General features: G+C 42.9%; 1 protein-coding gene across 2 annotated transcripts in view; it reads left to right on the top strand.

Moving 5' to 3' along the window:
- Pdpk1 (3-phosphoinositide dependent protein kinase 1) overlaps positions 1-25,262 on the top strand; it is an 80,206-nt gene extending 54,944 nt beyond the window's left edge. Inside the window, exons 7-14 of one of the 2 annotated variants that reach the window (XM_021185956.1) lie at positions 870-945; positions 5,351-5,419; positions 5,669-5,765; positions 7,302-7,475; positions 10,709-10,926; positions 18,548-18,605; positions 19,315-19,467; positions 19,817-25,262. In XM_021185956.1, coding sequence (XP_021041615.1) covers positions 870-945; positions 5,351-5,419; positions 5,669-5,765; positions 7,302-7,475; positions 10,709-10,926; positions 18,548-18,605; positions 19,315-19,467; positions 19,817-19,933 — 962 coding nt within the window. In that variant the 3' untranslated portion in view covers positions 19,934-25,262. The remainder of the gene's footprint in view (positions 1-869; positions 946-5,350; positions 5,420-5,668; positions 5,766-7,301; positions 7,476-10,708; positions 10,927-18,547; positions 18,606-19,314; positions 19,468-19,816) is intronic. The other variant, XM_021185957.1, reaches the window with a different exon arrangement.
- Positions 25,263-25,301: the final 39 nt, after the last annotated feature.

The raw sequence follows: 25,301 nt of genomic DNA, 5'->3' as shown, positions 1-25,301 counted from the left end.
AAGTTCAACCAAATAGCCACCCCATCTTCTTAACTCTTCTTTGTCGGGAGAGTCTGTCTGTTTTCTCATCGTGCCTATGCTGACTTTTCCTGCCTGAAACCTGGAACTAGGATGTATCTGTGATCCTGAATGCACTGTTTAGATGAGCTGTGCTTTGGGCATTTCTTTCTTTGTGTGGATTTTCTTCAGAATTTGATAATTCAGCATAACACTAATCACTTTAAACAATATAAAAACGTAGCCCTGTTCTATCTGCCACATGGAAGCTGAGTTCTCACGCTCCTCAGGAGCCTGGAGTAAATGGGACATGGACCTCTGAGGTGGGTTCAGAGCAGATGGTATTCATCCTTAGCTTGAAGATGGCTGTCTCATTGGCCAAGATTATAGGCAGTGGAATGTAGAGGCTCCTCTGGTCTAGAAACCTAAGTCTCATTGCCGTACTACTCTTGAGTACCGAAACTAGTGGTGACTAAAAAGAGGATGGTTTCTGATCTGTAGCTGTTTGGCTTTGCCTCTTGTGTGTTCTATGTATATTTAGGTGCCACAGGTCCAACGAAGTGTACCACGGACAGGACCCTTGTCCTCACGTTGCTTTGCTTTAGTGACAAGGTGATGGATGAATAGATGAATACCTCCTGCAGTTGGGTGTTAGGTAGGAGGTGTCCCATGGATAGGATCCAGTAGGTATCTTTAGGTAGGGTCCTTTGATGGCTCAGTCTATTCCAGGTGACCAGTTAAACTGATGACCAGCTTCCATCTGTATAGTTAGATGTGGATTCCTTGAAGAATAAACAAGAAGGGCAGTGTGGTGGGGGGCCAGGGATTGCATTTTCAAGTGTGACATTTCTTCTTCCCTCCCCACTTTCTAGCCAGGGCCAACTCATTTGTAGGAACAGCACAGTATGTTTCTCCAGAGCTGCTCACAGAGAAGTCGGCGTGTAAAAGGTAACTTGTTTTAATACAACTGCCCTTCTCTTCTCTCTGTGATATCTACTAGGTTTAGTCATAAGGAAATACTATTTGAAAGAGAGACTTTAGTAGGTCTTAACTAGTGAAGTATGAGCCTGGTACAGTGATAAATCCCTTATACTCCCCGTATCTCAGAGGATGAGTTAAGGAGGATCATGAGTACAAATCCAGACTGGGATACATGGTAAAAACCTTATGGCTGAACAAACAAAAATGGTTGGGCTTAATGGTGCATGCCTTTAATTCCAATACTCTTGAGTCAGAGGCAGGTATATCTCTGAATTCAAAGCCATTTTAGTCTATATAGCAAGTTCCAGACCAGCCAGAGACATATAGTGAGACCCAAAGACATCAGTCTTCTTTTTTTTTTTTTTGCTTTTTCTTTGATATGTATGGATTCTGCTTTTATAAATTTATAATTCCTTACTGATTATTGCTTTTTGGGTAGAAAGCCATCCAGTGGACAAATGTGGCTGCCATGCCACAGGATTATAGTAGACATGTAGTGTCGTGGGTTCTTTAGAGATGGATAGAAGCCCTGGAGGGACAAAAGGAAGAAATTTCTAGCCCAGAGCATATAGTCCTGGAGTAGGCTTGGCAGTGGTCATAGCATTGAGGTTTTTTGAGAGATGCAGCTGGACCTTGGTGGTGGTCTCATTCATGAATAGGAGAAGCATTAAATGTGTAGAGTGATGCAGAGACCGGCACTGGAACAGGTGCCTGTTTTTGTTTTGCTTTTTCTGTGAGGGTGTTTTGCCTACAAGTATATCTGTGTACCATGTGCATGTGTGAGGCCCATGAAGACTACAAGATAACGTCAGATATGTTGGAACTGGAGTTAGGATGGTTGCAAAACACTAGGTAAGTTCTGGGAATGGAACCTAGGTCCACGGAATAGCAGTCAGCACTCTTAACCACAGAGTCATCTCTCCAGTCTCCAAGAGACAGGGATTCCATCCACCCACCCATCCATCCACTTGTTTATTTGTTTGTTTGTTTGTTTGTTTAGAGAACAGAGATTAGAGAGTAAAGAAGGGACGTTCTAGAGGGAGACAATGACCTAAGGTCATACTAGTCAAAAGCACTGTCTTAAGAGACTAAAGAGCAACCTTAGGGTATAGATTCATGACTTGAAGAGCAGGCCCAGGAGACAGAGTCTATTCCTTGAAGATATGGCTAGGTGCTTCTTGTATTGAGCTAAACTGGTTTGTATCTGGTTTAGCCCCAGCTGTGTGGCCTTTTGTGAGGATCCTGTCCTCGAAGTTTGCACAGCTTTCCTTCCTGTCATTTCTTCCTAGTATGGTGAGTGTGTCAGCTCCAGGCTCCAGGGAGTCAGGCACATGAGCCATCAGTATGCAGGGAGGATGTATATGTATGTTTGCTGTATGGAGTTCTTCTCTATGATATATAAAACATGGATAGAGGAAATTGTGCAGATGGAACAGTGTTTTGAGAGAGCCATCACTGTGTCTTTAGCTTTTGAATTTTTTTTTGAAAAATTATTTTTAAAGATTTACTTAATTATATGTAAGTACACTGTAGCTGTCCTCAGATACTCCAGAAGAGGGCATCAGATTTCGTTATGGATGGTCGTGAGCCACCATGTGGTTGCTGGGATTTGAACTCGGGACCTTTAGAAGAGCAGTCGGTGCTCTTAACCACTGAGCCATCTCGCCAGCCCCTAGCTTTTGAATTTTAAGTCTTGTGAAGCTCACTAAAATATTGAGTCTTTTTCTCTAACAATTTATAGGAATGCCTATAAATTACTATAAACTATAGAAAATTAGTCTCTGTGTGTATGTTCACAGATAATTGGTACTTATCATTTTTTTTGTGCATTTTTTGAATGTTTTAAGTTTTCAAACACATGCAGTCCATATAGTATACCCAGTATGAGTTCTCTTGGTTTCATGATGATGCATCACCTGATTCATTAAGAGTATCTGTATACATCTTTATTCCAGCTGTGCATTTTTTCTGTTGCATTGGAGTATCATAATGTATTGAGCTGTCCTGTGGATAGTGGTGATATGCCTCTATGTACCCTGGGGATGACACAGGCACTTGGCCTCAGGGTTACCCTCTCTTCCCTCTGATGAAACAGAGCTGGAGCTCTGGAGTTCCTACTTCAAGGTTATTCCACAGAGGAGATGCTCCCTAAACCCTTACTGTTGAAGTTCCCAGATGAGGGGACATTGAAAGGCCCTGGGTGGTTTCTGCTTTGGTGTAGCTACTTTGCTACTTTTATTTGGTTGGTTTTTGTTTGTTTGTTTTTTGAGACAGGGTTTCTCTATGTAGCCCTGGCTATCCTGGAACTCACTTTGTAGACCAGGCTGGCCTCGAACTCAGAAATCCGCCTGCCTCTGCCTCCCAAATACTGAGTGCTGGAATTAAAGACATGCACCACCACGCCCCGCCACTACTTTGCTACTTGATTTTCTTGATTCACTCCCTGTTTCACCTAGACAAAGACTAAAGAAAATCAGGCATACAAAATAGTAAAATAGGGCTGGAGAGATGGCTCAGTGGTTAAGAGCACTACCGGCTGTTGTTCCAGAAGGCCTAGGTTCAACTCTAGGGTCTTAGCACCCACATGGTGGTCCACAGACATCTCTAACTCTAGTTAGAGAAGGCCTGAAACCCTCTTCTGGCCCACAAAGGCATATTCAATGCATGTGGTGCAGATACATACATACAGTCAAAATATACACAGAAAATAGAACACACACACACACAAATAGTGAGGTGGGCATGGTAGTGCATACTTTTTTCTTCTAGCAGTTGAGGTAGGAGCAAAATCAGGCATGAGTCTTCAGCTCTAGCGGTAGTTCTAGGCCATACTGCGCTGGCTAAGATTTTGTCTCAAAAAGTAAATGCAAACAAATACCCCTCACTACAGTAGTTACCAGCTATATGTAAAATAATTTTTTTTTTTGGTTTTTCGAGACAGGGTTTCTCTGTATAGCCCTGGCTGTCCTGGAACTCACTCTGTAGACCAGGCTAGCCTCGAACTCAGAAATCCGCCTGCCTCTGCCTCTGCCTCCCGAGTGCTGGGATTAAAGGCGTGCGCCACCACGCCCGGCGTAAAATAATTTTTTATTCCTTCACACTGTTAATGTATAACTCAGATTTTTAATTTTAGAATTGTGTTCTGTTTCAGGGCCTTACCTGGCCCTGGCCCTAAGTGCTAGTGACATCGGGCAAGGATAGATCTTGGCTACAAGATTTGATTTTTGTGCCTGCTGTTGTCTTAAGTGGCGTTGGTTGTTCATGTCCTATGATGCCAAACTACTACTAGCAGCCCACAAAACCTGCATACACCTAGTACTTGGGGATAGTTGAGAATGGAAGGCAAAATCAGGTGTATGATGTCATCTCAGTGACTCAAGAGAGTGTTTTGACAGAAGAGAGGGGCCAATCTCAGGGCTCCTGATAGCTGGGCATCTGTGACATCTATCTATATTGAGGAAACTAAGAGATATTCAGAATGGTAAACTTGTAAGACTGAGACGAGGATAGATTGAGACTCTTGTGAGTTTGGGGTCGGCTTGGGCAGTATAGAAAAACCCTCTCTCAAAAGACAAAAGAATAATTACAAATAAAATGGACAGTCTAAAATTTTTAAGTTTTATTTTGTTTTAGTTTTTTTGAGACAGCTCTGCTGTTCTGGAACTCCCGTTTGTAAGCAAGGCTAGCCTTGACTTGAACTCAGAGATCTACCTGCCTCTGCCTCAAGTGCTGGGATTAAAGGCGTGCGCCATCTAGCCTTACTACTAGTCTAGATGTTTTTAGAAGAGGAGCAGGACTTTGTTTAACAGAATCCAAAAAGGGAAGGACAGGGTGCAGAGCACGTGCTGTATATATCCTGGGAAGGTTCTTTTGAGCCTCACATGCATCCAGCTCTCACATCTCTTCTGAGGTGAGCACAAATCATGTCCATAGAACATGTGAGGTAATCATAGCATATCACCCAAAGCTGTCTCTTCCAGCCCCATTGCCTAGTCACGGGAGCTTCTCCCTGGTTAGCAGTCATCTTCAGCTCCCATCTTACCTGATTTGTAGCAGCCTGGCGTGGCAGCATGTTGGCAGTGAATTATGCTCTTTAAGAATGAGAAAGGGACACATGGGAAAGTTGTTACCCTGCAGTAGAAGTGACATCTGCAGGGGAGATGGTACCTGTTTCTGTCGAGTATAGTACCATCTGACTCCGGTCACAGGGAGATTAGATGCCCAGGAAACAAACGCAAACTTCAGCATCCCTGGTCTTAAGAAATAGGAGTAAAGTGGAGGCTGGAGCTGGGGTGGTATAGACAGAGACTGTAAAATTTGTCATTTAAATTATACCAATGCCATTTTTCTTTGTGTTTTCCCTACCTTAAAGTTCAGACCTTTGGGCCCTTGGATGTATAATCTATCAGCTCGTGGCAGGACTCCCACCATTCAGAGCCGGGTAAGAGGGGTCCTGTACATTTCAGGGTTCTGAGCTTACCACCACACACCACTGCCAACAGCTACTGGTTGTACCCAGTTGGGGCAGAACTTCTACCACAGCTCAAGAATGAGTGGTGCTTGGGACCTTTAGTAAGATCTGGCCTGGGAATTGAGGGTGACTTTGGGTTGTTCTATAAAAGTACAAGTAGTACTAGAGATTTGAAAACCCTTGCGCAAATAACAGCTTTTCTTTTTTTTTAATTCACAGAAATGAATATCTTATATTTCAGAAGATCATTAAGCTGGAATATCATTTCCCAGAAAAATTCTTCCCTAAGGCAAGAGATCTTGTGGAAAAACTCTTGGTAAGTATTTTGAATTTTCCTGGGCATTCTTTTGAAAGATGTGTTTACAGTGGTTATATAGTCAAATATTTTAACCTTAACTCATTATATTCCCTTTCACTTTTCCAGTGCCTAATTCTTGACTTTAGTAAGACAGGAAATTTAAGTGATTGCCACTGAGTGGGTTTATCCCAGTGACAGATGGCTGTAAATCTTACTTCAGTGACATCTGCCAATACCAACTTTAGAGTTTAAGCTACATGAAGACTTTAAAGATCAAGGTAACAAGGCAGAAACAGATTTACTCTAGAAAGATGTGCCATTTTTATGTTCAGAAGCTGTGGATCGCAGCCCTGTTTGCTTCCTTCCTAAATCTTTAGGAGTCAGGGCCAGTCCTTTATTCCTGGGTAGACCCAGGCTGCTTCTTTTTAACCATCCTTCTGAATTCTTCCTTCATTTCCCTCAGTGGAGAATGGGTTTAAATTAGCCTTGCAGGCTTAGGAGTGACTATGCCACAGCCTTTGAGAGGTATATTTCACCCAGTAAAAGCCTGATTGTTCATTTTCTTTGATCTTAGAGTCAGTTAATTTTTTTCGTTGTGTTAGAATTTTTACCTTTATTTTAAGTTTTAAGAAAGAGACTTGCTGTGTAGGCCAAAAATTGTCCTAAGTGCTTGACAGTGCTCCCACCTCTGCCCGAGTGCTATGATTATAGTTATACACTACCATGTCTGGGTTTTTTGGAACTTACTTTTTAAATCAGGCTGGCCTTGAACTCAAAGACACAGTCTACCTCTACCTCACCACACCCACCCAGCAGCATTTTTGTTTTGTTTCCAGTTTCTTTTCCTCTTTTTTTTTTTTTTTTTTTGTTTATTTGTTTTTTGAGACAGGGTTTCTCTGTATAGTCCTGGCTGTCCTGGAACTCACTTTGTAGACCAGGCTGGCCTCGAACTCAGAAATCCACCTGTCTCTGCCTGCCCCCGGCTCTTTCCCTCTTTTTTTAAATAATATTTTTATTCTTTAAGAATTTCAGACATATTTTCAACATATATACTCCCCAACTCCCTCTATTATTACCCTCCCAATCCCTTCCCAGTTTTGAAATTCCTTCTTTCCTTCCTTCCTTCCTTCCTTCCTTCCTTCCTTCCTTCCTTCCTTCCTTCCTTCCTCTCCTTTACCCCCATCAAGTCCAGCTTAGGTTGCCCAGCTAGTCTTAGGAGTGGGGCCTGCTCTGTGTGTAGGCAGCCTACCAGGGGCCACATCATTTTATAACATTTTGAGCTGCAGGCTTTAAAAAGATACTTGTTGTCCTCTGTATTTTGAGGTTGAGATTTCTTTTTACCTGTGGAAAGAAAGGGGCAGAGCCTTGGTCTGAGGCAAGAGTTCTAGTTAATCTTGACTTTTTTCTGCCATGGCATGAACAGGCCTGGGGAATGGACCACAGTGTCCCAAGTCTTTCCAGGAGGTTTCAGGGCTTGAAAACACTTCCACAAAATAAACAAACAAGTAATTACATTTCAACCCTTGCCGTGACATGTCTTGGCTATCATTTAAGGTTTTAGATGCCACAAAGCGTTTAGGATGTGAAGAGATGGAAGGGTACGGGCCTCTCAAAGCTCATCCATTCTTTGAGACCATCACTTGGGAGAATTTGCACCAGCAGACACCTCCGAAGCTCACAGCTTACTTACCAGCCATGTCAGAGGATGATGAAGACTGCTATGGCAACGTAAGCTGGCACACATGGGGTGTAGCCCAGGCAAAAAGAAATTCTGCTTGCCATGCTATGTGAATATGACTCCTTGGGACCTTAATTTGTGTTATTACTGGTTAAAATGTGTGAGTGACTGTTGTGGACCTGGTGATGGTTGACTGCTTTGCTGTAATAAGTAAATGACCAGCACACCTTGTGTAGGCTGATTCCTGTTCTTATTTCCTCAGCTGATGAGCGTTTACCTGTTTGGGGGACAGATGGGAGGCAGGATGTGGTCTGGACCTGTAGATGAGAGAGTAGTGCCCTGCCATAACCCTCACTGCCTGACACTGGGTCTTCTGGAAAGCTCACCATTGCTAGTTTGTGGCTCAGAGCTTTCCTGATTATTTTTTTTAAATGCTCTGGAATGCTTTTTCATTTTACCAAGAGATCCCAGAGCTATTGATTTAGTTTCCAGGAATGTGCTATGGGAAGATTCCTGTAGCTTGATGCTTAGCAGTAGGTGCCTACTCTGTTCCCAGGGGGACCACCTGGGTTTGTGGGCAGTTGCTGTCACTGGCTTCAAAGCAGCTTGTCTCTAAAGAATTGAAAACAGACACAAGATCTTAAATATACTTTGTTCTTAAAACTTCCTCTCTTGATAACTGGGAAATACCAGCAAAAGAAACAGATAAAAGAAACCACAGCGTGCTTCCATGGTTTCAGTCTTACTTACCCAGACTCTTCTTTCATTATGACCTTTAAATTTTTTAATAGTTTATTGATTCAAATCAGTTTTCCTCATTTGATTTCTGTTTTCTTGGCTTGTTCTAACCAGTTGCCATGCATAGAATTCTGTTCAACTGACTGAGCAATTCTAACATTTATCTAAAAGCCTTCCAAAGCAGCCAGGGTTGAGGGAAAGGGGGTGTGATCTCAGCATTCAGAAGGCTAAGGCAAGAAGATTGAAAGCTAGAGCTGGAGAGATGACTCAGTGGTGAAGAGAACTTTTTCTCCTTCCAGCCACTGTGAGTTTGATTCCTAGCAACCACAAGTTGGCCTACAGCTGTCTGTAATTTTAGTTCCAGAAGATCCAACATCTTTTCTGCCTTTTGGGAGCACTAGGCACACACATGGTGCATCTGTCTGTCTGTCTACCTGCCTGTCTACCTAGATCTATCTCTGGATAGATGGATGGATGGATGGACAGACAGAGGACAGACAGACAGACAGACAGACAGACAGACAGACAGACAGACAGACAAATGTGCAAGCAAAAGTCCTGTATACATAAAATAGTAAATACAAAGATTGAAAGTTCATGGTCAGTCTGGCTACAAAGGTAGGTACTGTCTCAGAACAAAACAAACAGAAAACCCAAAGGTCTTCTAAAGCTACATTAAAGCCATTGCTATTTGGCATATCTCCATTTTTTTCCTAAAATGTTCTTTGTGCCCAGACTTTTAGGGAATGAAACTCAAGTGCATCTATACTGATGGCTAGTTTCTGTGTAGTGCGCTACCTGCAGAGAACGTAGGCCCTGAGCCAGGAGTTCCTGCCCCTACAAAGCCTCTTAAGTGCTCCTGAGTGGTGGTGTCCTTTTGGGTCATGTCATGGAGTGCTGGTGGGATCCTCCCTACTAGGACTGTCATCCTTTCGGAAGTTAACCAGGAATGGGAGGCAGTCCTACAGCTTACGGTCTCTGTGCCTTCTTCCCTCCACTTGCAAGGGCAGCTATTTTTTAAGGAACGCATAAGCTCCATTATCTTCAATCTCAGCAGCCAGGAGGGTTTCTTCATGTGTGTTTGTACATGTATATGCATCAGAATGTCTCTACAGGCCTGCTCTGCACTGCTGAGGACATGGCTTTTTTTTATTGAAAGCTTTGACTTCTACCTGTATAACCTGGTTCTGAGTGGCAGCAATTTGGTTTTGTTGGGTGCCTGCTCGGCTCTTTCAGTGTGGTTTAAGGACTGTGTAAGCATCTAGGCAGATAGTTTCCTGTACAGAGTTCACCTTTAGATAGTGAAATTGGTCCTGGGGAGTGCTGGAACGACGGCGTCTACTCTGAAGGTGCTCTTTAGTGACGTGGAGAGGCAGCTTTGTGCTGGTTTACATTCAGTGTTGGCTAGAGGAAAGTGACTCTGAGCTTCAATTTCTGTGTCAGAAATTGAAGCCACATACTGGTTCTAAAAGATTTTGTGGGGATACCTCTCCCTCCAGTAGAAGTATGGTAGTCATTTCTGTAAATTGAAGCAGAGACATCATTCCTCTCACTGGGGAACCTTCATGAAGGAAGTGGAGACAGTGCTAGCATGTGAATATGAAGTCAGCAGATGGAGCAGTGACTGCCGTGGGACTGAGGGCCACTGGGCAACAGCAAGGAGGTGGACACGGGGCTTGTAGAATCTGCAGAGGGTAGGGGGCTGATCTCTGTAGATCTGTAGTCAGGCCTCTCTTTCTGGAAACTCTGTAGATCTGGAAGGCAGGGCTCAAGAGTGTGAAGCCTGTACCTAGCATAGCTATCTGCCCGGGGTGGCCATACCTAACGTTAGCATGTTCAAAAATCTTTGCCCTGTCATCGCCTGGAAGAGTGCTAGATAGGCTGTGGCCTGCGTGGCATGCTGTGAATAGTCCTGCTTTCTGCTGTGTCAACATTGGCTTGGTTTGTTTTTTTTCCATTTTTTTTCAAGACAGGGTTTCTCTGTGTAGTCCTGGCTGTCCTGGAACTCACTCTGTAGACCAAGCTGGCCTCGAACTCAGAAATCCACCTGCCTCTGCCTCCCAAGCGCTGGGATTAAAGGCGTGCGCCACCACACATGTCTGGTTTGTATTTTAAAAAACAAATGTAAGCTAAATCAAGCTATGCAGTGGCTCTAAAACCTAAGATTCCGGGACTAAAAGGAAAGTGTACTTGATTACTGAGCTCCCTGCCAGGAGCATGGCTTGGAGTGCTGTGCTGGTGAGGGTCCCAGGTTCCTTTTCCCTGGAGATGAAGGATTTGGTTGGTATAGCCCCTCTTTGACCTCTGTTTCTATCAGAAGAGGAACCTGTGGCAGAAGGTCCAGCCTTGCCTTGGTTCAGTGGTCCAATAGCTGTTGGAAGAGAATCTGTCTATATACATCAAAAGGGATCAGTAGTCCACCTGCCTTTGGCGTGTCTTTAAGCTTGCCAGGTTATGAGTGGCTGTGGGGGCCAGGCAATGTGGGAGGGGTCTTTGGCCTTAAAGACAAATTAAGGTAGCTTTCTCTTCTCCTTCTTCCCTGCAGTACGACAATCTCCTGAGCCAGTTTGGCTTCATGCAGGTGTCATCCTCCTCCTCTTCCCACTCCCTGTCTACGGTGGAAGCCAGCCTGCCCCAGAGGTCGGGCAGCAACATAGAGCAGTACATCCATGATTTGGACACTAACTCTTTTGAACTAGACTTACAGTTTTCAGAAGATGAAAAAAGGTTGTTATTGGAAAAGCAAGCCGGTGGAAACCCTTGGTAAGAACTATAGGCGTCAGCAGCCCTGTCTAGAATGCAGGATGCCCGGGAGCAGACATGGGCTGGGTTAGTTGTCCTTGACTCACCTCTCCAGTGCTTTGCAAAGAAACAAAGTTCCCAGGTTCTTAGGAGACTTCAGGAACGGGGCTTGAATTACATTGCTTCTTTGACAATTTTTTTTTACATGTTTTTACATCTTTAAAAAAATAAAAATTAAAAAAAAAATGCTGGGCGGTGGTGGTGCATGCCTTTAATCCCAGAGCATGGGAGGCAGAGGCAGGCAGATTTCTGAGCCTTTCAACAGCCTGGTCTACAGAGTGAGTTCCAGGACAGCCAGGGCTACACAGAGAAACCCTGTCTCAAAAAACCAAAAAAATTAAAATTAAAATTGTAAGACATATATATATATATACACACACACACACATACATACATACATACACATACATACACATATGTATATATGTGAATGTATGAATATATATTATATATATTATATAATATATATTATATATGAATATATATATATATTATATATATGAAATCCATTCTCTATCCTGCCAACAATTTCTTTACAATGTTCATCCAACTGGTTCCTCTTTTAAATCCAAGTCTGCTGAAAGGGCTTCAGTATTTTTACCTGGCACTCCACCACGCTTCTTTTTTTTTTTTTTTTTTTTTTTTTTTTTTTTTTTGGACAAAGTCAAAAGGCTTTTTTGACAAAGCCACTATGTAGACCACACTGGCCTCAAAATGATACAAATCTGCTTGCCTCTGCCTCCCAAATGCTAGGATTAAAGATGTGTGCCATGATGCCTGACTTTTTTTCTTCTAGTATTTTTATGCTATTTAAACTAATGCTAATTTAAACTTTAAATTTTTAAGTTTATTCTTTGATAATTTTATACATGTATATAATATATTTTGAGTATATCTATCCCCATTACACTTGAACATTTTTTGTGTCAATGAGCTCTCTCAGGAATATGTATTTGGGTGTAAGGGGAGGAGGAAAACTGCGGGCTTGTTAAGGCAGGAGGGAAGAATGTGCAAGACTCAGGAGACTTGTGATGAGGAAGAGAACCCTTAGTAGCTTTTCCTGAGGGATGCAGGTGGCTAAGACTAGAATGTTTTACCATCAAAACGTATTTTCTCTAGAAAAATTAAATGAAGATATTGGCTCCTAGAGATAATCTACAATTCCAAGGAGTTTGTCTAGTAACTCCTTCTTTCCTAAGGTGCTAGTACTATTAAGGAGAGGAGAAAAGGATTTTTGATTTTGCTCTTTTTATTTATCACTTTAAAAAAAATTTTAAAGAAGTTGTGTGTGTGTGTGTGTGTGTGTGTGTGTGTTCACATGAGTGCAGGTATGTGAGGAGGCCAGAAGTGCTGGGTCACCTGGGGCTGGAGTAACAGGTGCTGTGAGCCACATGATGTGGGTGCTGGGATTGAACCTTGGGTCCTTAGGAGAGCTATAAATGCTCTTAAAGGCCGAGCCATGTATCAGCTCCTTATTTGTTCATCTTTTAATTAATGTGGTTTCATTATGGTATTCCCACATGTGTTTTGTTTTTATTGATTCTCCCTCCCATTCCTTTGCCACTCCCAGATTTGTACTCCTCCTACCTCCAGTAGTGTTCGTTCCACTTTCAGATGACATGTATTCTCTTTTTGTTTGTTTTGTTTTGTTGAGACAGGCTTTCTCTGTCTGACCCAGGCTGTCCTGGAACTCCTGTCTCTGCCTCCCGTGTGTTGTTGAGTGTGCTACCACTGCCTGGCTCAGATTATATTTATTCTATTACCCCTAACCCTAACCCTTTTGAAACTTACCTTACCCTTCCTTAGCCTCCCTTAAGACTTTCCTTTACCCCTTATGGTTCTCTTTCTAGTTTCACAACCTACACTTGTCCTCAAAAGTCCCCACCCCATACATGTGCTCGCGCGTGCAAACACACACACACACACACACACACACACACACACACACACATTAGAATTAGGATCTGCATGTGAGAGAACATGATTTCTTGCAACTTTTTTCTTTTTGTCTTTTGAGATAGAGTCTCACTGTGGCAGAATGAAGTGTTTATCCCAAGGTAACCGTAGACTTGTGACAATACTTCTACTTTAGCCATGTAAGTGTTATAGTTACAGGTATGAGTCACCGAGGACCACTTTTTCACATCCATTCATCCTTTGATGCAGACGAGGCTTGTTCCATTTTCTTGCTGATGTGAATAATGGAATAGTAAGCATGGACGTGCATCTGTCTCTGTGATGGACACCCTGAGTATATCCTAGGAGTGACAGAAGGGATATATGGCAGTTCAAGTTTTAGTTCTGTCTTTAAGATTTGTTTTTAATTTTTTTTTTTGTTCATGTGCTTGTATCTGCCACATGTTTGTGGATACCTGAAGTGTTCAAGAGAGTGTCCAGGTCTCCTGGAGCTGGAGTTATAGGTGGATTTGAGCCATATGATAGGGGTTGTGGGAACAGTGCTCTCTGTCCTTTGGAAAGAACAGAGTATGCTTTTAATCACTGGCCATCTCTTCAGCCCCTATAATTTTATTCGTTTGAGAGACCGCTATACTAATTTCTACTCTGTGCACAGTAAGAGTTCTTCTTTCCTCTGTGTAGCCCTGGCTGTCCTGGAACACACTATGTAGACCAGACTGTCCTCATGCTCGGAGACCTACCTCTAGCATCTCTGCCTCCAGAGTGCTGGTGTTAGAGGTGTCGTCACCACCACCCAGCATCATCCTTTGTTTTCTTGGTAGCTGTTCTGACTGGGATGAGATAAGATCTCAAAATAGTTTGAATTTACATTTCCCTAGTGGATGTTGAATACTTTTTAAAAATGTGTATTAGCCATTTATCTTTCTTCTTTTGAGAACTCTCTAGTTCCTTAACTTACTTATTGATCTGAAGTTTGGATTTTCTAAGTGTTTAATTTTATAGTGCTTTACATATTCTAGACATTAACCCCTGTGTGAAGTGTGGCTAGTAAAGATTTTCTCCCATTATGAAATCTAAGGGAGATTTTGATCAAAATAATTTTAGCTGTTAGGTACAGTGCTGAGTCAGGGCATCCTGGGCTTCTGAATCCTGAATCCCCAGCTGTCCTGCTTTCTAAAGCCTCATGTAGGAACCCTTCCTCTTAGAGGCTGCTCAGAAGCACTGTCTCAATGGGTGTGTGTTTCAGCTCTTCTGGGGTTTTCGCCTCTGCCTAGGGCTGTGAGTGCTAGACAGAACAAGAAGCCTATGGTCTCTTGGCTGCTGTCTTTAGTTTTGGGATTCTCTATCCTTTCCAGTCTTAAGCCAAGTGGTGGTAGTCCCAGCATTCAGGAGGCAGGGGCAGGCTGATCTCTTGAGTTTGGGGCTAACCTGATCTACAAAGTGAGTTCCAGGACAGCCAGGGCTATGTAGAGAAACCCTGTCTTTAAAAAAAAAAAAAAAAAAAAAAAAAAAAAAAAAACGATTTCAGTTCTATGTGGAAAGTGATGCCTCTGCAGAGCTTCAGGGATTTCCTATCCTTCTTGTGACAAAATTAATATGTTAATGCTAAAATAATACTTATCTTTTTCTCACTGTTATTTGCTGCTAGTATTATGCAGTGGAGTTTTTCAGTGGTCACATACTGGGTGGACATTATCTTGACAGTACATTGAATGCATGTACATGTTATTTTCTTTGAATTTTCTGTAGTAGAATTATGGCTTAAAGATGTGTATTTTTGAGATTACTATATCCTAACAGTTTCACTATACTCTAACCTAGCAATCTTCAGTTATACCTACTATAGTTAATTTGTAATTCTAATCATCTAGTAAGTCATTACTTTAAAATTCTGACCATTCATGTGCCTATACAGAAATACAAGTAAAGTTTGTTGCTCTGTTTTGCAATAATATCAAAAAAATATATTAAAAGTATTATTAAACATCTGTAAGTTTTATCTAAACCAGTAACATTTGATACATTTATAGTACAAATGTGAGCATGGATAATAACTTAAAAGATTTTTTTTTTTCTCAGTAGTCACCATTTAAGTCTTTAAAAGATGTAAGTGACGATGGAGATGGCTCAGTCAGTAAAAGTCTTGCTGTACAACCCTGAGGACCTGAGTTCAAGTTCTAACAACCACATAAAGAATTAGGTGTGGGGGAGGCAGAGAGAGTATGCTATCTGGGGCTTCCAGCCAATCTAGCCAAATTGGTGAACTCTAGGTTTGGTGGAGAGAGCTTGGAAAAATGGCTCAATGGCTAAGAACAGTTGTTGCTCTTGCAGAGAACTCAGATTCAATTCCCAGTACCCATATGATGGCTTGCAACCATCAATAACTCTAGTTCCTTTCCTGACTGTCACAGGTACCAGGCATATACACGATATAGGCTCATGTACATAAATAAATGTAAAAAAAGATAAGGTGGCATCCTAGTCATTGTTCTACTGCTCTGAAGAGCTACTATGACCAAGACAACTTTTATGAGAGCATTAATTAAGGGCTAGTAAGTATCATTATCATGGTTGGGAGCATGGCCCCATGTGGGCAGGTTGGAGTTGGAGCAATAGCTGGGAGCTTTGCATCCTTATCTTCAGACACAGAGAGAGATACTGGGCCAGCTGTGGGCTTTTGAAACCTCAAAGTCTGCCTCTAATGACACACTTCCTCCAAAAAGGTCACACCTCTGTTCTTTCAAATAGTTCCACTCCCGATGACTAAGCATTCAAATATTTGAGCTTTTGGGGGCCATTCTCATTCAAAGTACCATAGGTAAAGATACACATAAAACAAAACAAACAAACAAACAAAAAAAACAAAAACAAAAAAAGGAGATCCAATGAGGGAGATACCTAATATTGAACTCTGACCTGCCACACACAGATTTGAGTTTTCTGAAGAAAACATGGTTGTAAGAACTGCAGAGCTCGGGCTGGTGAGATGGCTCAGTGGGTAAGAGCACCCGACTGCTCTTCCAAAGGTCAGGAGTTCAAATCCCAGCAACCACATGGTGGCTCACAACCATCCGTAACAAGATCTGACTCCCTCTTCTGGAGTGTCTACAGTGTACTTACATATAATAAATAAAAAAAAAAGAACTGCAGAGCTCAAACTGTCCACCCTCACAGAGGAACAAATTGGTAAGGAGGCTGTAGCACAGCATAGAATCACCGTAGAGAGCGTGCTCTCTATGATATGCAAAGGAGGCATCTCACAGTGAAGAGAACATTTCTGAAAATCACTGTAAGAAAGTACACTGGGAAAAGTAGGCATATAAGAGATGGGGAAGATCCACAAATGAAGCACTGGCCATCACATTCCTTTCAAGAACATTGAGGACGTGCCTTTCATCACCAGGAACAAGACCAGTGACACTGTTGCAGATGGCTATTTCAGCAAATTACTGGTTTAAAAAACAAGAAGGATGGGGGCTGGTGAGATGGCTCAGTGGGTAAGAGCACCCGACTGCTCTTCCAAAGGTCCAGAGTTCAAATCCCAGCAACCACATGGTGGCTTACAACCATCCGTAACAAGATCTGGCGTCCTCTTCTGGAGTGTCTGAAGACAGCTACAGTGTACTTACATATAATGAATAAATAAATCTTTAAAGAAAAAAATTAAAAAAAAAAAAAACAAAACAAGAAGGATGCACTTAAGATATGGCCCAGTATAGAGTAAATCATTTGTAGGCATGTATATGAGTACATGCTAATAAATAAATTGTGTGTGTGTGTGTGTGTATGTATACCATAGAGCATGTATGGAAGTTAGGCTTATTGGCAAGGGCCATTAACTACTGAGTCATTTTGCTTTTGTGTTTTTTGTTGTTTGTTTGCTTGCTTGCTTGATTGCTTGTTTTTCCTGAGACAGGGTTTCTCTGTGTAGCCCTGGCAGTTTTAGAACTCACTTTGTAGACCAAGCTGGCCTTGAACTCAGAAGTCTGCCTGTCTCTGCCTCCCCAAGTGCTGGGATTAAAGTGCACTATTAAAGATGTGCACCACCACCGCCTGACATGTTTATTATTTTTAGTTAAATAATTGAAGCTGGGATGGTGATATATACTTATAATCCCAGCACATAAGGCAGAGGCAAGAGGATTGAGGCCAGCCGAGTCTGTGAAGGTTCTAGGCAAGACAAACAATAAAACAAAGGTGAGTACGTACTTAAAAGTGCGTGTTAAAGTTTTCTGGACCATGTATTGGTAGTTACAGTCCAGAGAGAATAATGCTAATAATAATGCTAACATCCCTTTAGTGTTAGAGGAGAGTGTAATTCATGAGGCCTGTGCTGGAGAGAGGGTTCAATGGCTAAGAGCACTGGCTGTTCTTGCAGAGGACACAGGTTCATTTTCTAGCAAATAGTGGCTCACAGCCATCCATTAACTCTTAATTCCAGGCAATCTGATGCCTCTCTGACCTCCATTGGCACCAGGCACATACATCGCATACATACATATATACAGACAAAATGCTCATGCAAAGAATAAAGAATAAAACTAAAAAAAGTAAAATAAAATAACATGATGAGGCCTGAAGGCTAGATTGCTGATATTTAAAACAGATTAATGCCTGCTGTACGGCATCACAGTCTCCTTACCTACGTACAGCCAACTCATTAAAGACATTTGGAATGTCAGGGGCCACTCTCATTCTACACTACAGCTGCACTGCACTCTCCAGGATACTAGATTGAAACATTAAGGCTGTGCTTGGGCCTTACACTAAAGTCCTTAGAGAGTCTTCTTGGGGTCTGTGTGGATGGATATCAGAGGAGAGGACCAGGCTTTGGAGTTTTCCATTATATTACCATTATGTAGTTGACCATGGGTGAAACATGAAATCCTTAGCCTCTGTGTCTTCATCTCTTCGGCATTGATGACAGAGTTTGCCTATTTTAGGAGAGCCATATTGCTATGTATGTATTCAAAGTTGCATATCAAGCCTTGGCATATCAAGTTGCAGCTAGACTAGGCACATTGAAGCTATCTTTAAAGGATTTGTGATTCTATATAACTCTGGATTCTAGGTACTCTTAGGTATCCTGGCTTGAAAAGTAATTTTCAGATTCTAATACTGATTTATGGTGGCCTCTGAAGTTTTTTTTTAACCTAGCATGTTTTGTTTTGGCTCTTTTTGTTTTCTGAGGCAGTGTTCCAGGCTGGCCCAGAACTTGATATGTAGGTGGGATGACCTTAAACTCCTGATCTTCCTGCCTCTGTGTCCCAAGTTGTGGGATTAATGTTATTGTCAGCACACCCAGCCTTACTGCAGCTTTTTTGACATGGTGATGGTGATGGTGATGATATGACATGATATAATATGATGGTGAGGTGGTGGTGGTGGTGGTGTGTGTTAGCTTGCTTCTGTGGCACTATCTTCCAGCCTTCTTATACTATGCAGATATCTCCAGCTAGAAGATGACCTCAGGAATAGATAAAAATCTGTACCCATTGCATCACTACATCTGGGGTATCTCCTGGACCTGAAGAGAGGCTGTGTCTTTGGGGTGGGGTGGAGGACAGTATTTGATGGATATAAAGTCTACAGAAACCCTGTGGGGAATGTCCAAAGTGTAGAGTTTGGAGAACTGCTGGGTCATTCTTCTTTCTTTATTTTTTAGGCACCAGTTTGTAGAAAATAATCTAATATTAAAAATGGGCCCAGTGGATAAGCGAAAGGTGAGTTGGTTCCCTGACCCTCTTCATCCTATGACTTCCTACTGTTTGTAACCCACGTCAGTTCTTCACCCTGGGGTCTTGCCATGAATTGTTGGATATGGCATTCTTCATCTTGGCATGATCTTTGGAGATCATCTCTAGATTTTATAAAGCCAGGAACACTCAGACTCTCGGGGAAGCAGTCAGGTCTGTGGTAAACCAGCCACATGCGCTGGCCACAGGGCATGGTTACGTAAGGCCCAGCTCACTGTGCTAAGGTTTCTGTCACATTGAGGAGAACAGATCATTTCTCAGAGCCCAGCAAGTAGTCTTTCATTAGAAGATTTGAAAATACAGGGGTTGTTGTTTATCGTTTTCTGGGCAACAAGTAGTGCAGAATGTATCAGACTCTGCCAACAGGAGCCTCCTGAACACACTTCCTGGCTGTGTACACTCTGGAAGCGAGAATCTCCATGAAGGTGGACTGAGGCCTGGCCTTAGAAAAGCTGAGGGGTCAGGGCACCACAAGCAGCTATTGAAAGGCATATTGTGAGCTAAACAAGCAGAGACCCGTGCTTATGTAATATTATGTAATATATAGGTTCCAGGTTGAGGAGAAAGTGTCTCGGATGAATGGAGAGGCAGCAGTCAGTCACTATGTCCTGAGCTACTTACCAGTTAATCCCATCTGTGTCTTGATCAAACAGTTTGTTTATTTTATTTGGACCAGGGTTTATTTGCAAGACGACGACAGTTATTACTCACAGAAGGGCCACATTTATATTATGTTGATCCTGTCAACAAGGTCTTGAAAGGTGAAATCCCATGGTCACAAGAACTCCGACCAGAAGCCAAGAATTTTAAAACTTTCTTTGTCCACACGGTGAGTCTATCCCTATAAGGCATCTGACTGTAGCCTCATCATAGGCTTCTATATCTCTGTTGTAAGTGGCCCTTGCTTTGGCCAAGGAAGCATCTAGGATCAGGTCAGCTTCCTGAATCTTAGAGACAGACCTATATGAATAACTTAGGCCTGAATTGGGCCAGGAGATAGATTCTGCTTGATGTTGGTTTCTGGTAGGTCACCTGCCCACGTATTTTAGTTCTGCACTTGTAGAATGAAGAAGCCCACTGTGCCCACAGGCTTCAAAAAGGTGCTGGCACTATTGACAGCAAGATAGGCTGGGTGGGGACTGGACTCCCTGAGGGACATCAGATGCTCTGTTTTGCAGCCTAACAGGACGTACTACCTGATGGATCCAAGCGGGAATGCTCACAAGTGGTGCAGAAAGATCCAGGAGGTTTGGAGGCAGCAGTACCAGAGCAATCCAGATGCTGCTGTGCAGTGACGTGGCCTGCGGCCGGGCTGCCTATTGCTGCCAGGACACCTGCCTCAGCGCGGCTCGGCCGCCACCCAGGACGCTTCCAGACCACCTGCCAGCCATCTCGTGGAGAACATAGATGGCAGAAACCTTGCAGCTTTTTTATTTAAAAGAAAAGAAAAAAAAGAACCCAACCACACAAAGAACAAAACAAATAGCCAACAAACAGGAATTCAGGGTCGCTTTGCTTGCTCTCTGTGCTCTGTGGTGGCTTCCATGCACTGCTGTGGCCATGGAGACCCAGCTCCTTGCACGGTAGCCCAGCTTCTGCCCAGACCAGTGGCCAGATTTGGCATCACCAGCCCCTCTTAGCATCCACAGGAACTGCATGCCTGCCTCTACCCTTCCCCACCTGATACACACAGCTCCTGCTGTGACTGAGGGACGGGGTGTATCTGGCCTACCCCAGTTGTTGCAGAATCCTTCCCCAGGAGCCCCTTCACTCCTGCTGGGGTAGTCACCAGCTTACTGTGGGTACAGGGCTCTTAGCTTGTATGTGTTCTCCCTTCCTTGAATCTCTTGTATGGCCCTAGAACTTTGGTCAGGTGTGTTTATGGCGACATGATTTCTGTGGTTCCTGCCTTACAGCAGGCAGGTTGTATGGTGAGAAGAATGAAGGCTGTTGTAGTTACAGGTGCTCTTACTGGGCTCTGCTCTAGTGTTCCACTTCCTAGAAGTTTATACAGTGAACTAGACACTAAGCCAAGCACATGTCCAGGAGGGTTGCTGTAGCACCAGCACCTAGGTAACACCAACTAGATTATTATCAGGTACAGAATCCTGTCCTGAACCTGGGCAAGGCTGGAGGTACTATAGAGAATCCAGCTTGGGCTACTGCTTCCATGTAGAGAAGTGGGACAGCAGGCCCTCCTTGGAGTTTCTGCACAGGTTTAGGTGAGTAGACCACATGCCCTATGAGGCAAGCACTGAGAAAACCCTAGGGTGTGTTTCAGTATCCCTCCCAGCCTCACCTGGGATGCTATGGGTAAACACTTCTCAGCTAGTCCATTTTTACAACTCTATTGAAAATCTAGAAGCCTTCTTATGTTGCCAGGTCACCTACTCCCATAAAGTGTGGGCCTTGCCTGGAAAGAATGTTATCACTGTCCTGCTCACAGGAACAGCCCTCTTAATCTGAGCCTGCCCATGCTGGCATTCTTTGCCAGTACTGGGACACTTCTTTTGGCATTTCTTGCAGAGTGCTTCTGAGGGACTTGGCTGTACCTCTCTTTGACTAGGATATCCCTGAAAGTTGGCCCTTGGTGTCTAGTGGAGAAAAGTAGGCATCTCCCATCTGCTCACAGTAGCACCTCAGACTCCTATGTCCCAATGGCAGCAACAATTTTGCTATTTCTATTGACTTTCACATAGGCGCCCCCAAACACACACAACCGAGGTTACCCTGTTCTGACTACAGTGACCACCTGTGGGCCAGGCCATCTAAACTGAGAGGGGGGAAAGATTCTATTTCAAATCTTTAACAACAAGAGTGATTCTGTTCAGCTGGGGTAGAGTGAGGATGAAAAGCCAACCACCACTCTGTGGCAGGGTTGCTGGATGGGAACAGGGATTTTATTTAGACCCAGCTAGATTGTGTGAGAAGAGCTTGAGGTGACCAAGGAGCAGGACCTCACTTGCCAGTAGAACCCACAGAACAGGTATGGCCTAGGATGCTGTCAGCCTGAGAGTGAAAGTGGGCACTCATTTCTCCTGGATTTTGAAGAGCCTGTTAAGTACACTTGGCTATTTCCTCCTTGGAGTCCTGTTCTTGCTTATGCCTTGAGGCTATTTTGCCCTCAGAGTGCCCTGTATCCTACATTTGCACATGTAAGAGTGGCTTCCTCTCTCTCAGGTGCATGCAGACACAGGGAAAGCATCTTTGAGGGCATTTAACTACAGGGAGCAGTGGACTGAGGCTTGGCTTGAATTAGACCACAAAGCTGGCTGTATATGGGAGAGTCCTTTGTTGCTTCCTTCCCTGGAGAGCAACACTACCTCCTGGGCTTTACCAAGCACCACCCTAACCTCTAAAATCAGGGTTCAGCTGAGCTATTAGTAGTGGGTGGTCACCATGACTGCCCAAGCTACAACAGCTGATCTCTTCCCAGGTCACCTTTGTCCTTACTGCCCCCTTTTCCTTGGTTTTTGTTTTCTTTAATGAACCATGCACATTCTTTTCTTAACCTGGCTTAAATCACCTTCATTTTTCCAGTCGTCCTTAGAGCCGTCACCCTGTGTGAAGGTGCCTTACTTTGTAGGACAGGATGTGGATGTCAGTTTGTACAACTGTGTGTGTGTGTGTGTGTGTGTGTGTGTGTGTGTGTGTGTGTGTGTGTGAAACAGTAAATTCGGGATGTATGTAAGGAGAGAAAGAAATACCCTGTTAGTACCTCTAGAAATCATGTGTCCTAGGAATGGCAAGGATGGAAAGAAAGTTGAAGACTGTTCTCTGGCTTCTCCTACCTAGGTACAGCGGACTGTAGTACCTCAAAGCCCACTTGAGCCCTGCCTTCTCTTGTCATCACAGATGAAACTTAGCTTGAATGGGTCAATTCCACCTGTTTTTCTGTGCTCCAGCTGGGCAGTGGGCTCCCCATGTAGAGATGCCCCATGTGGCATCATGGCTCAGCTGTCATTTTGAGCTAAAACCCAGTAGATGCAGTATAAACCACTTTGAGAGATAGCTTGTGTTAGGCTGAAACTGATAGAAACTGCTGCAACTCTCTTTGGGCCACCCTAGTGTTTGTGATTCATGCTTGAAGTAACCTTGCCGACAGTTGTGTGGCACAGACTCCCAGTACCAGCAATGGGGCCTGTAGGTAATTGTGTGCTTTCTTTAAAGAAGTGTATGTTTTCTAAAAGCAAAAGAATAAAGGAAGGCCCATCATCCAGAGACCACTGTGAACATTTGGATGTAGATGCTGTTCTCCCTAACTTTTTTTGTTCCAGTGCTGGGAATTGAATAGTGAGGTTCAGGATTGCTAAGCGAGTGCTCTACCACTGATGTGCATCCTTAGTCCTTGTTTGCTTTCTAAACCAAACTGGGAACACATACAACATTCATCATTTTACATCCAGCTTTTTCACTTGACTTGTTTTCTCTTAAGCATTTCTCCATGCCGTGGCCGTGAGTAGTTCTTCAAAAGCATGTTTTTGATAATTGTGGAGTCAAGTGGTTGTAAATTTATAAGTTATGCAGTTGTTTCCCTGTTGTAAAACATTCAGATGGTTTTTGGTTTCTTTTGTGTTTTTGTTGCTATTTAAATAATGCTGTGGTGAATATACTTATAAGTCTTTGATTTTTATTCTGATTTTGCCCCTTCCTCACATACCTGAAGTGGTATTTTTGGGTATTCCTCCTCCTTGGTCTGATGTTTAGATCCTCTGAGTTCCAGTTACAAATCTATCTTCCTTGTGTCCTACGGATTTTGAACACATCAGTTCTTGCTAAGTTGTGTGTTCTCAAGAAAGTTTGACTATGGCTGCTTTTGTTTTTAATGCTAAAATGTCATTACTGTAGATTCCTTTGTGACAGATTTTTTTTTCCCCAAAAGCCAGTCTTTTCATTTGCAATGCAAGAATCTGCTCCTGCATGTTACTTCTTTTCCATCTTTGCTCTAAGGCTTTCAAGTGCTTGGTGATGTTTTCAGAATCTTGTACTTTGTGTCCACGATGGTACTGAATCTGCTTCTACACAGTCAGCAGAGATAAAGTGTTGAACTGACCTTGCTACATGCCTAATGGATAATTCATAATTAAGTTTATAGACTCAGAAATGCATTTGGGCCATTTGGGAATTAGTAGCAAAGCAGAATAGCAAAGCTCTTCTTGGAAAAGAAACCACACAGATGATTGAGTTTTACTAAAAGTACAGCTGTGAGTATTCTTGCTCCACACCTCAGGTCTTGGTTCAGGACAGCACAGTGGCTAGGCTTTGTCATTGCCAAGGATGGGTATCCCCACTGATGCTTATGTAAACCTCCTTGTGCGCTGCAGTGCTGCATGGAACTGTAGTGCCCACCCAAATCGGATAGTAGCTTTATCTGTGTTGGGTGGGGCCTGCTGGTTCAATTTGGAAACATGCAGCAGAGATTTTCTGGGCACCATACTCAGTGTTACTTGACTGTCAGAGCTTGGGGCTGGAGATGTGCAGAAATCAGTTTCCTGCCCTCCTCTGCCTCAAGGCTTCTCCCCATTGTTCCATAGACCTGGGGTGTTCATCTGAGACTTAGGAGGCCACAGCAACTCTGAATATGGTGAAGATACTCCTAAACACTTTTTCCATTTGTTTTAATGCAAAACCCAACATAAACTGGTGCTGATGCCAATGGGTGTAGCACCTTGTGGGTAGAACATAAGACAAGGGCCCTGAGAGATTGAACAGGGCTGGAACCACTCTCAGAACCTCTGAAGATACCTGGCTTCTGGCCTAACACTTCAGGGTTATAAGTCAGAATGTGGAAAAATGGCCTGCAATGCGAGGGAAGCTGTTTCTGTCAAAAGCACTTTTGCAGCGGTAAGCAAATGAATTAGCCAATATGAATACCTGAAAATTCCCTGTAACTCATTTCTTCCATATGAAGAATCCAAACTGAACAAAAGTTTTTACAAATGGCAAAATTTTCCCTCCCCATGTAGTCCACCCTAGTTTAATCATCTGGGTTAATGACTACAAGTAGGTCATTGTGCAGGTTAAAGCCACGACCATAGTGTGATTGGACATGTGCAAATTAAAAACTGTTACAGTATTTAGAGCTGCTGCGGCTGGTCCATTAGCCACGTACAGTAGGATGAATTGCTGTCATTCAGGTTGGTGGCAGTCAGTTAGAACATGTGTAATATTCTCTACCTGTTCTGTAGCTGTAACTGTGATGTACAGGCAAAGGAAAAATTAAAAATACTTATGAAAACAGATAATGCAATGATACTGGGATATACACTTTTGTATTTTTATTCTTATATAAGGTTATTTGCTGGCTATTGTCGGCCTCTAGTTCAGTCTGTGTTATTTAAATTCTAATATATGAATTATTTGGATTGAATTCATGTTTGGGGCCACGTTGTTGTATGTATTGATGTACAGCCTTGAATGTGAATAATTATTGTAAACTATATTTTACAACTTTTTTCCTGGCTTTATTATATAAATTTTCTATTTGGTCATGGTTTAATCATATAATTTAATGAAACAACTTTTCTTTCTTTTTTTTTTTTTTTTTNTTTAGATGTAATTACCGGATGATGGATTTCCCTCGTATGCTCGGTAGTCTTGTAATAAAAGCATGTAGAGTGTACACTTTGTTCTGCCCTGGAGCCTCTTTGAATGGGGGCGGAG

This window comes from Mus caroli, chromosome 17 (assembly GCF_900094665.2).
Source record: "Mus caroli chromosome 17, CAROLI_EIJ_v1.1, whole genome shotgun sequence".
In the NCBI taxonomy this organism is placed as follows: domain Eukaryota; kingdom Metazoa; phylum Chordata; class Mammalia; order Rodentia; family Muridae; genus Mus; species Mus caroli.
This window is presented reverse-complemented; position numbering and strand designations above follow the sequence as displayed.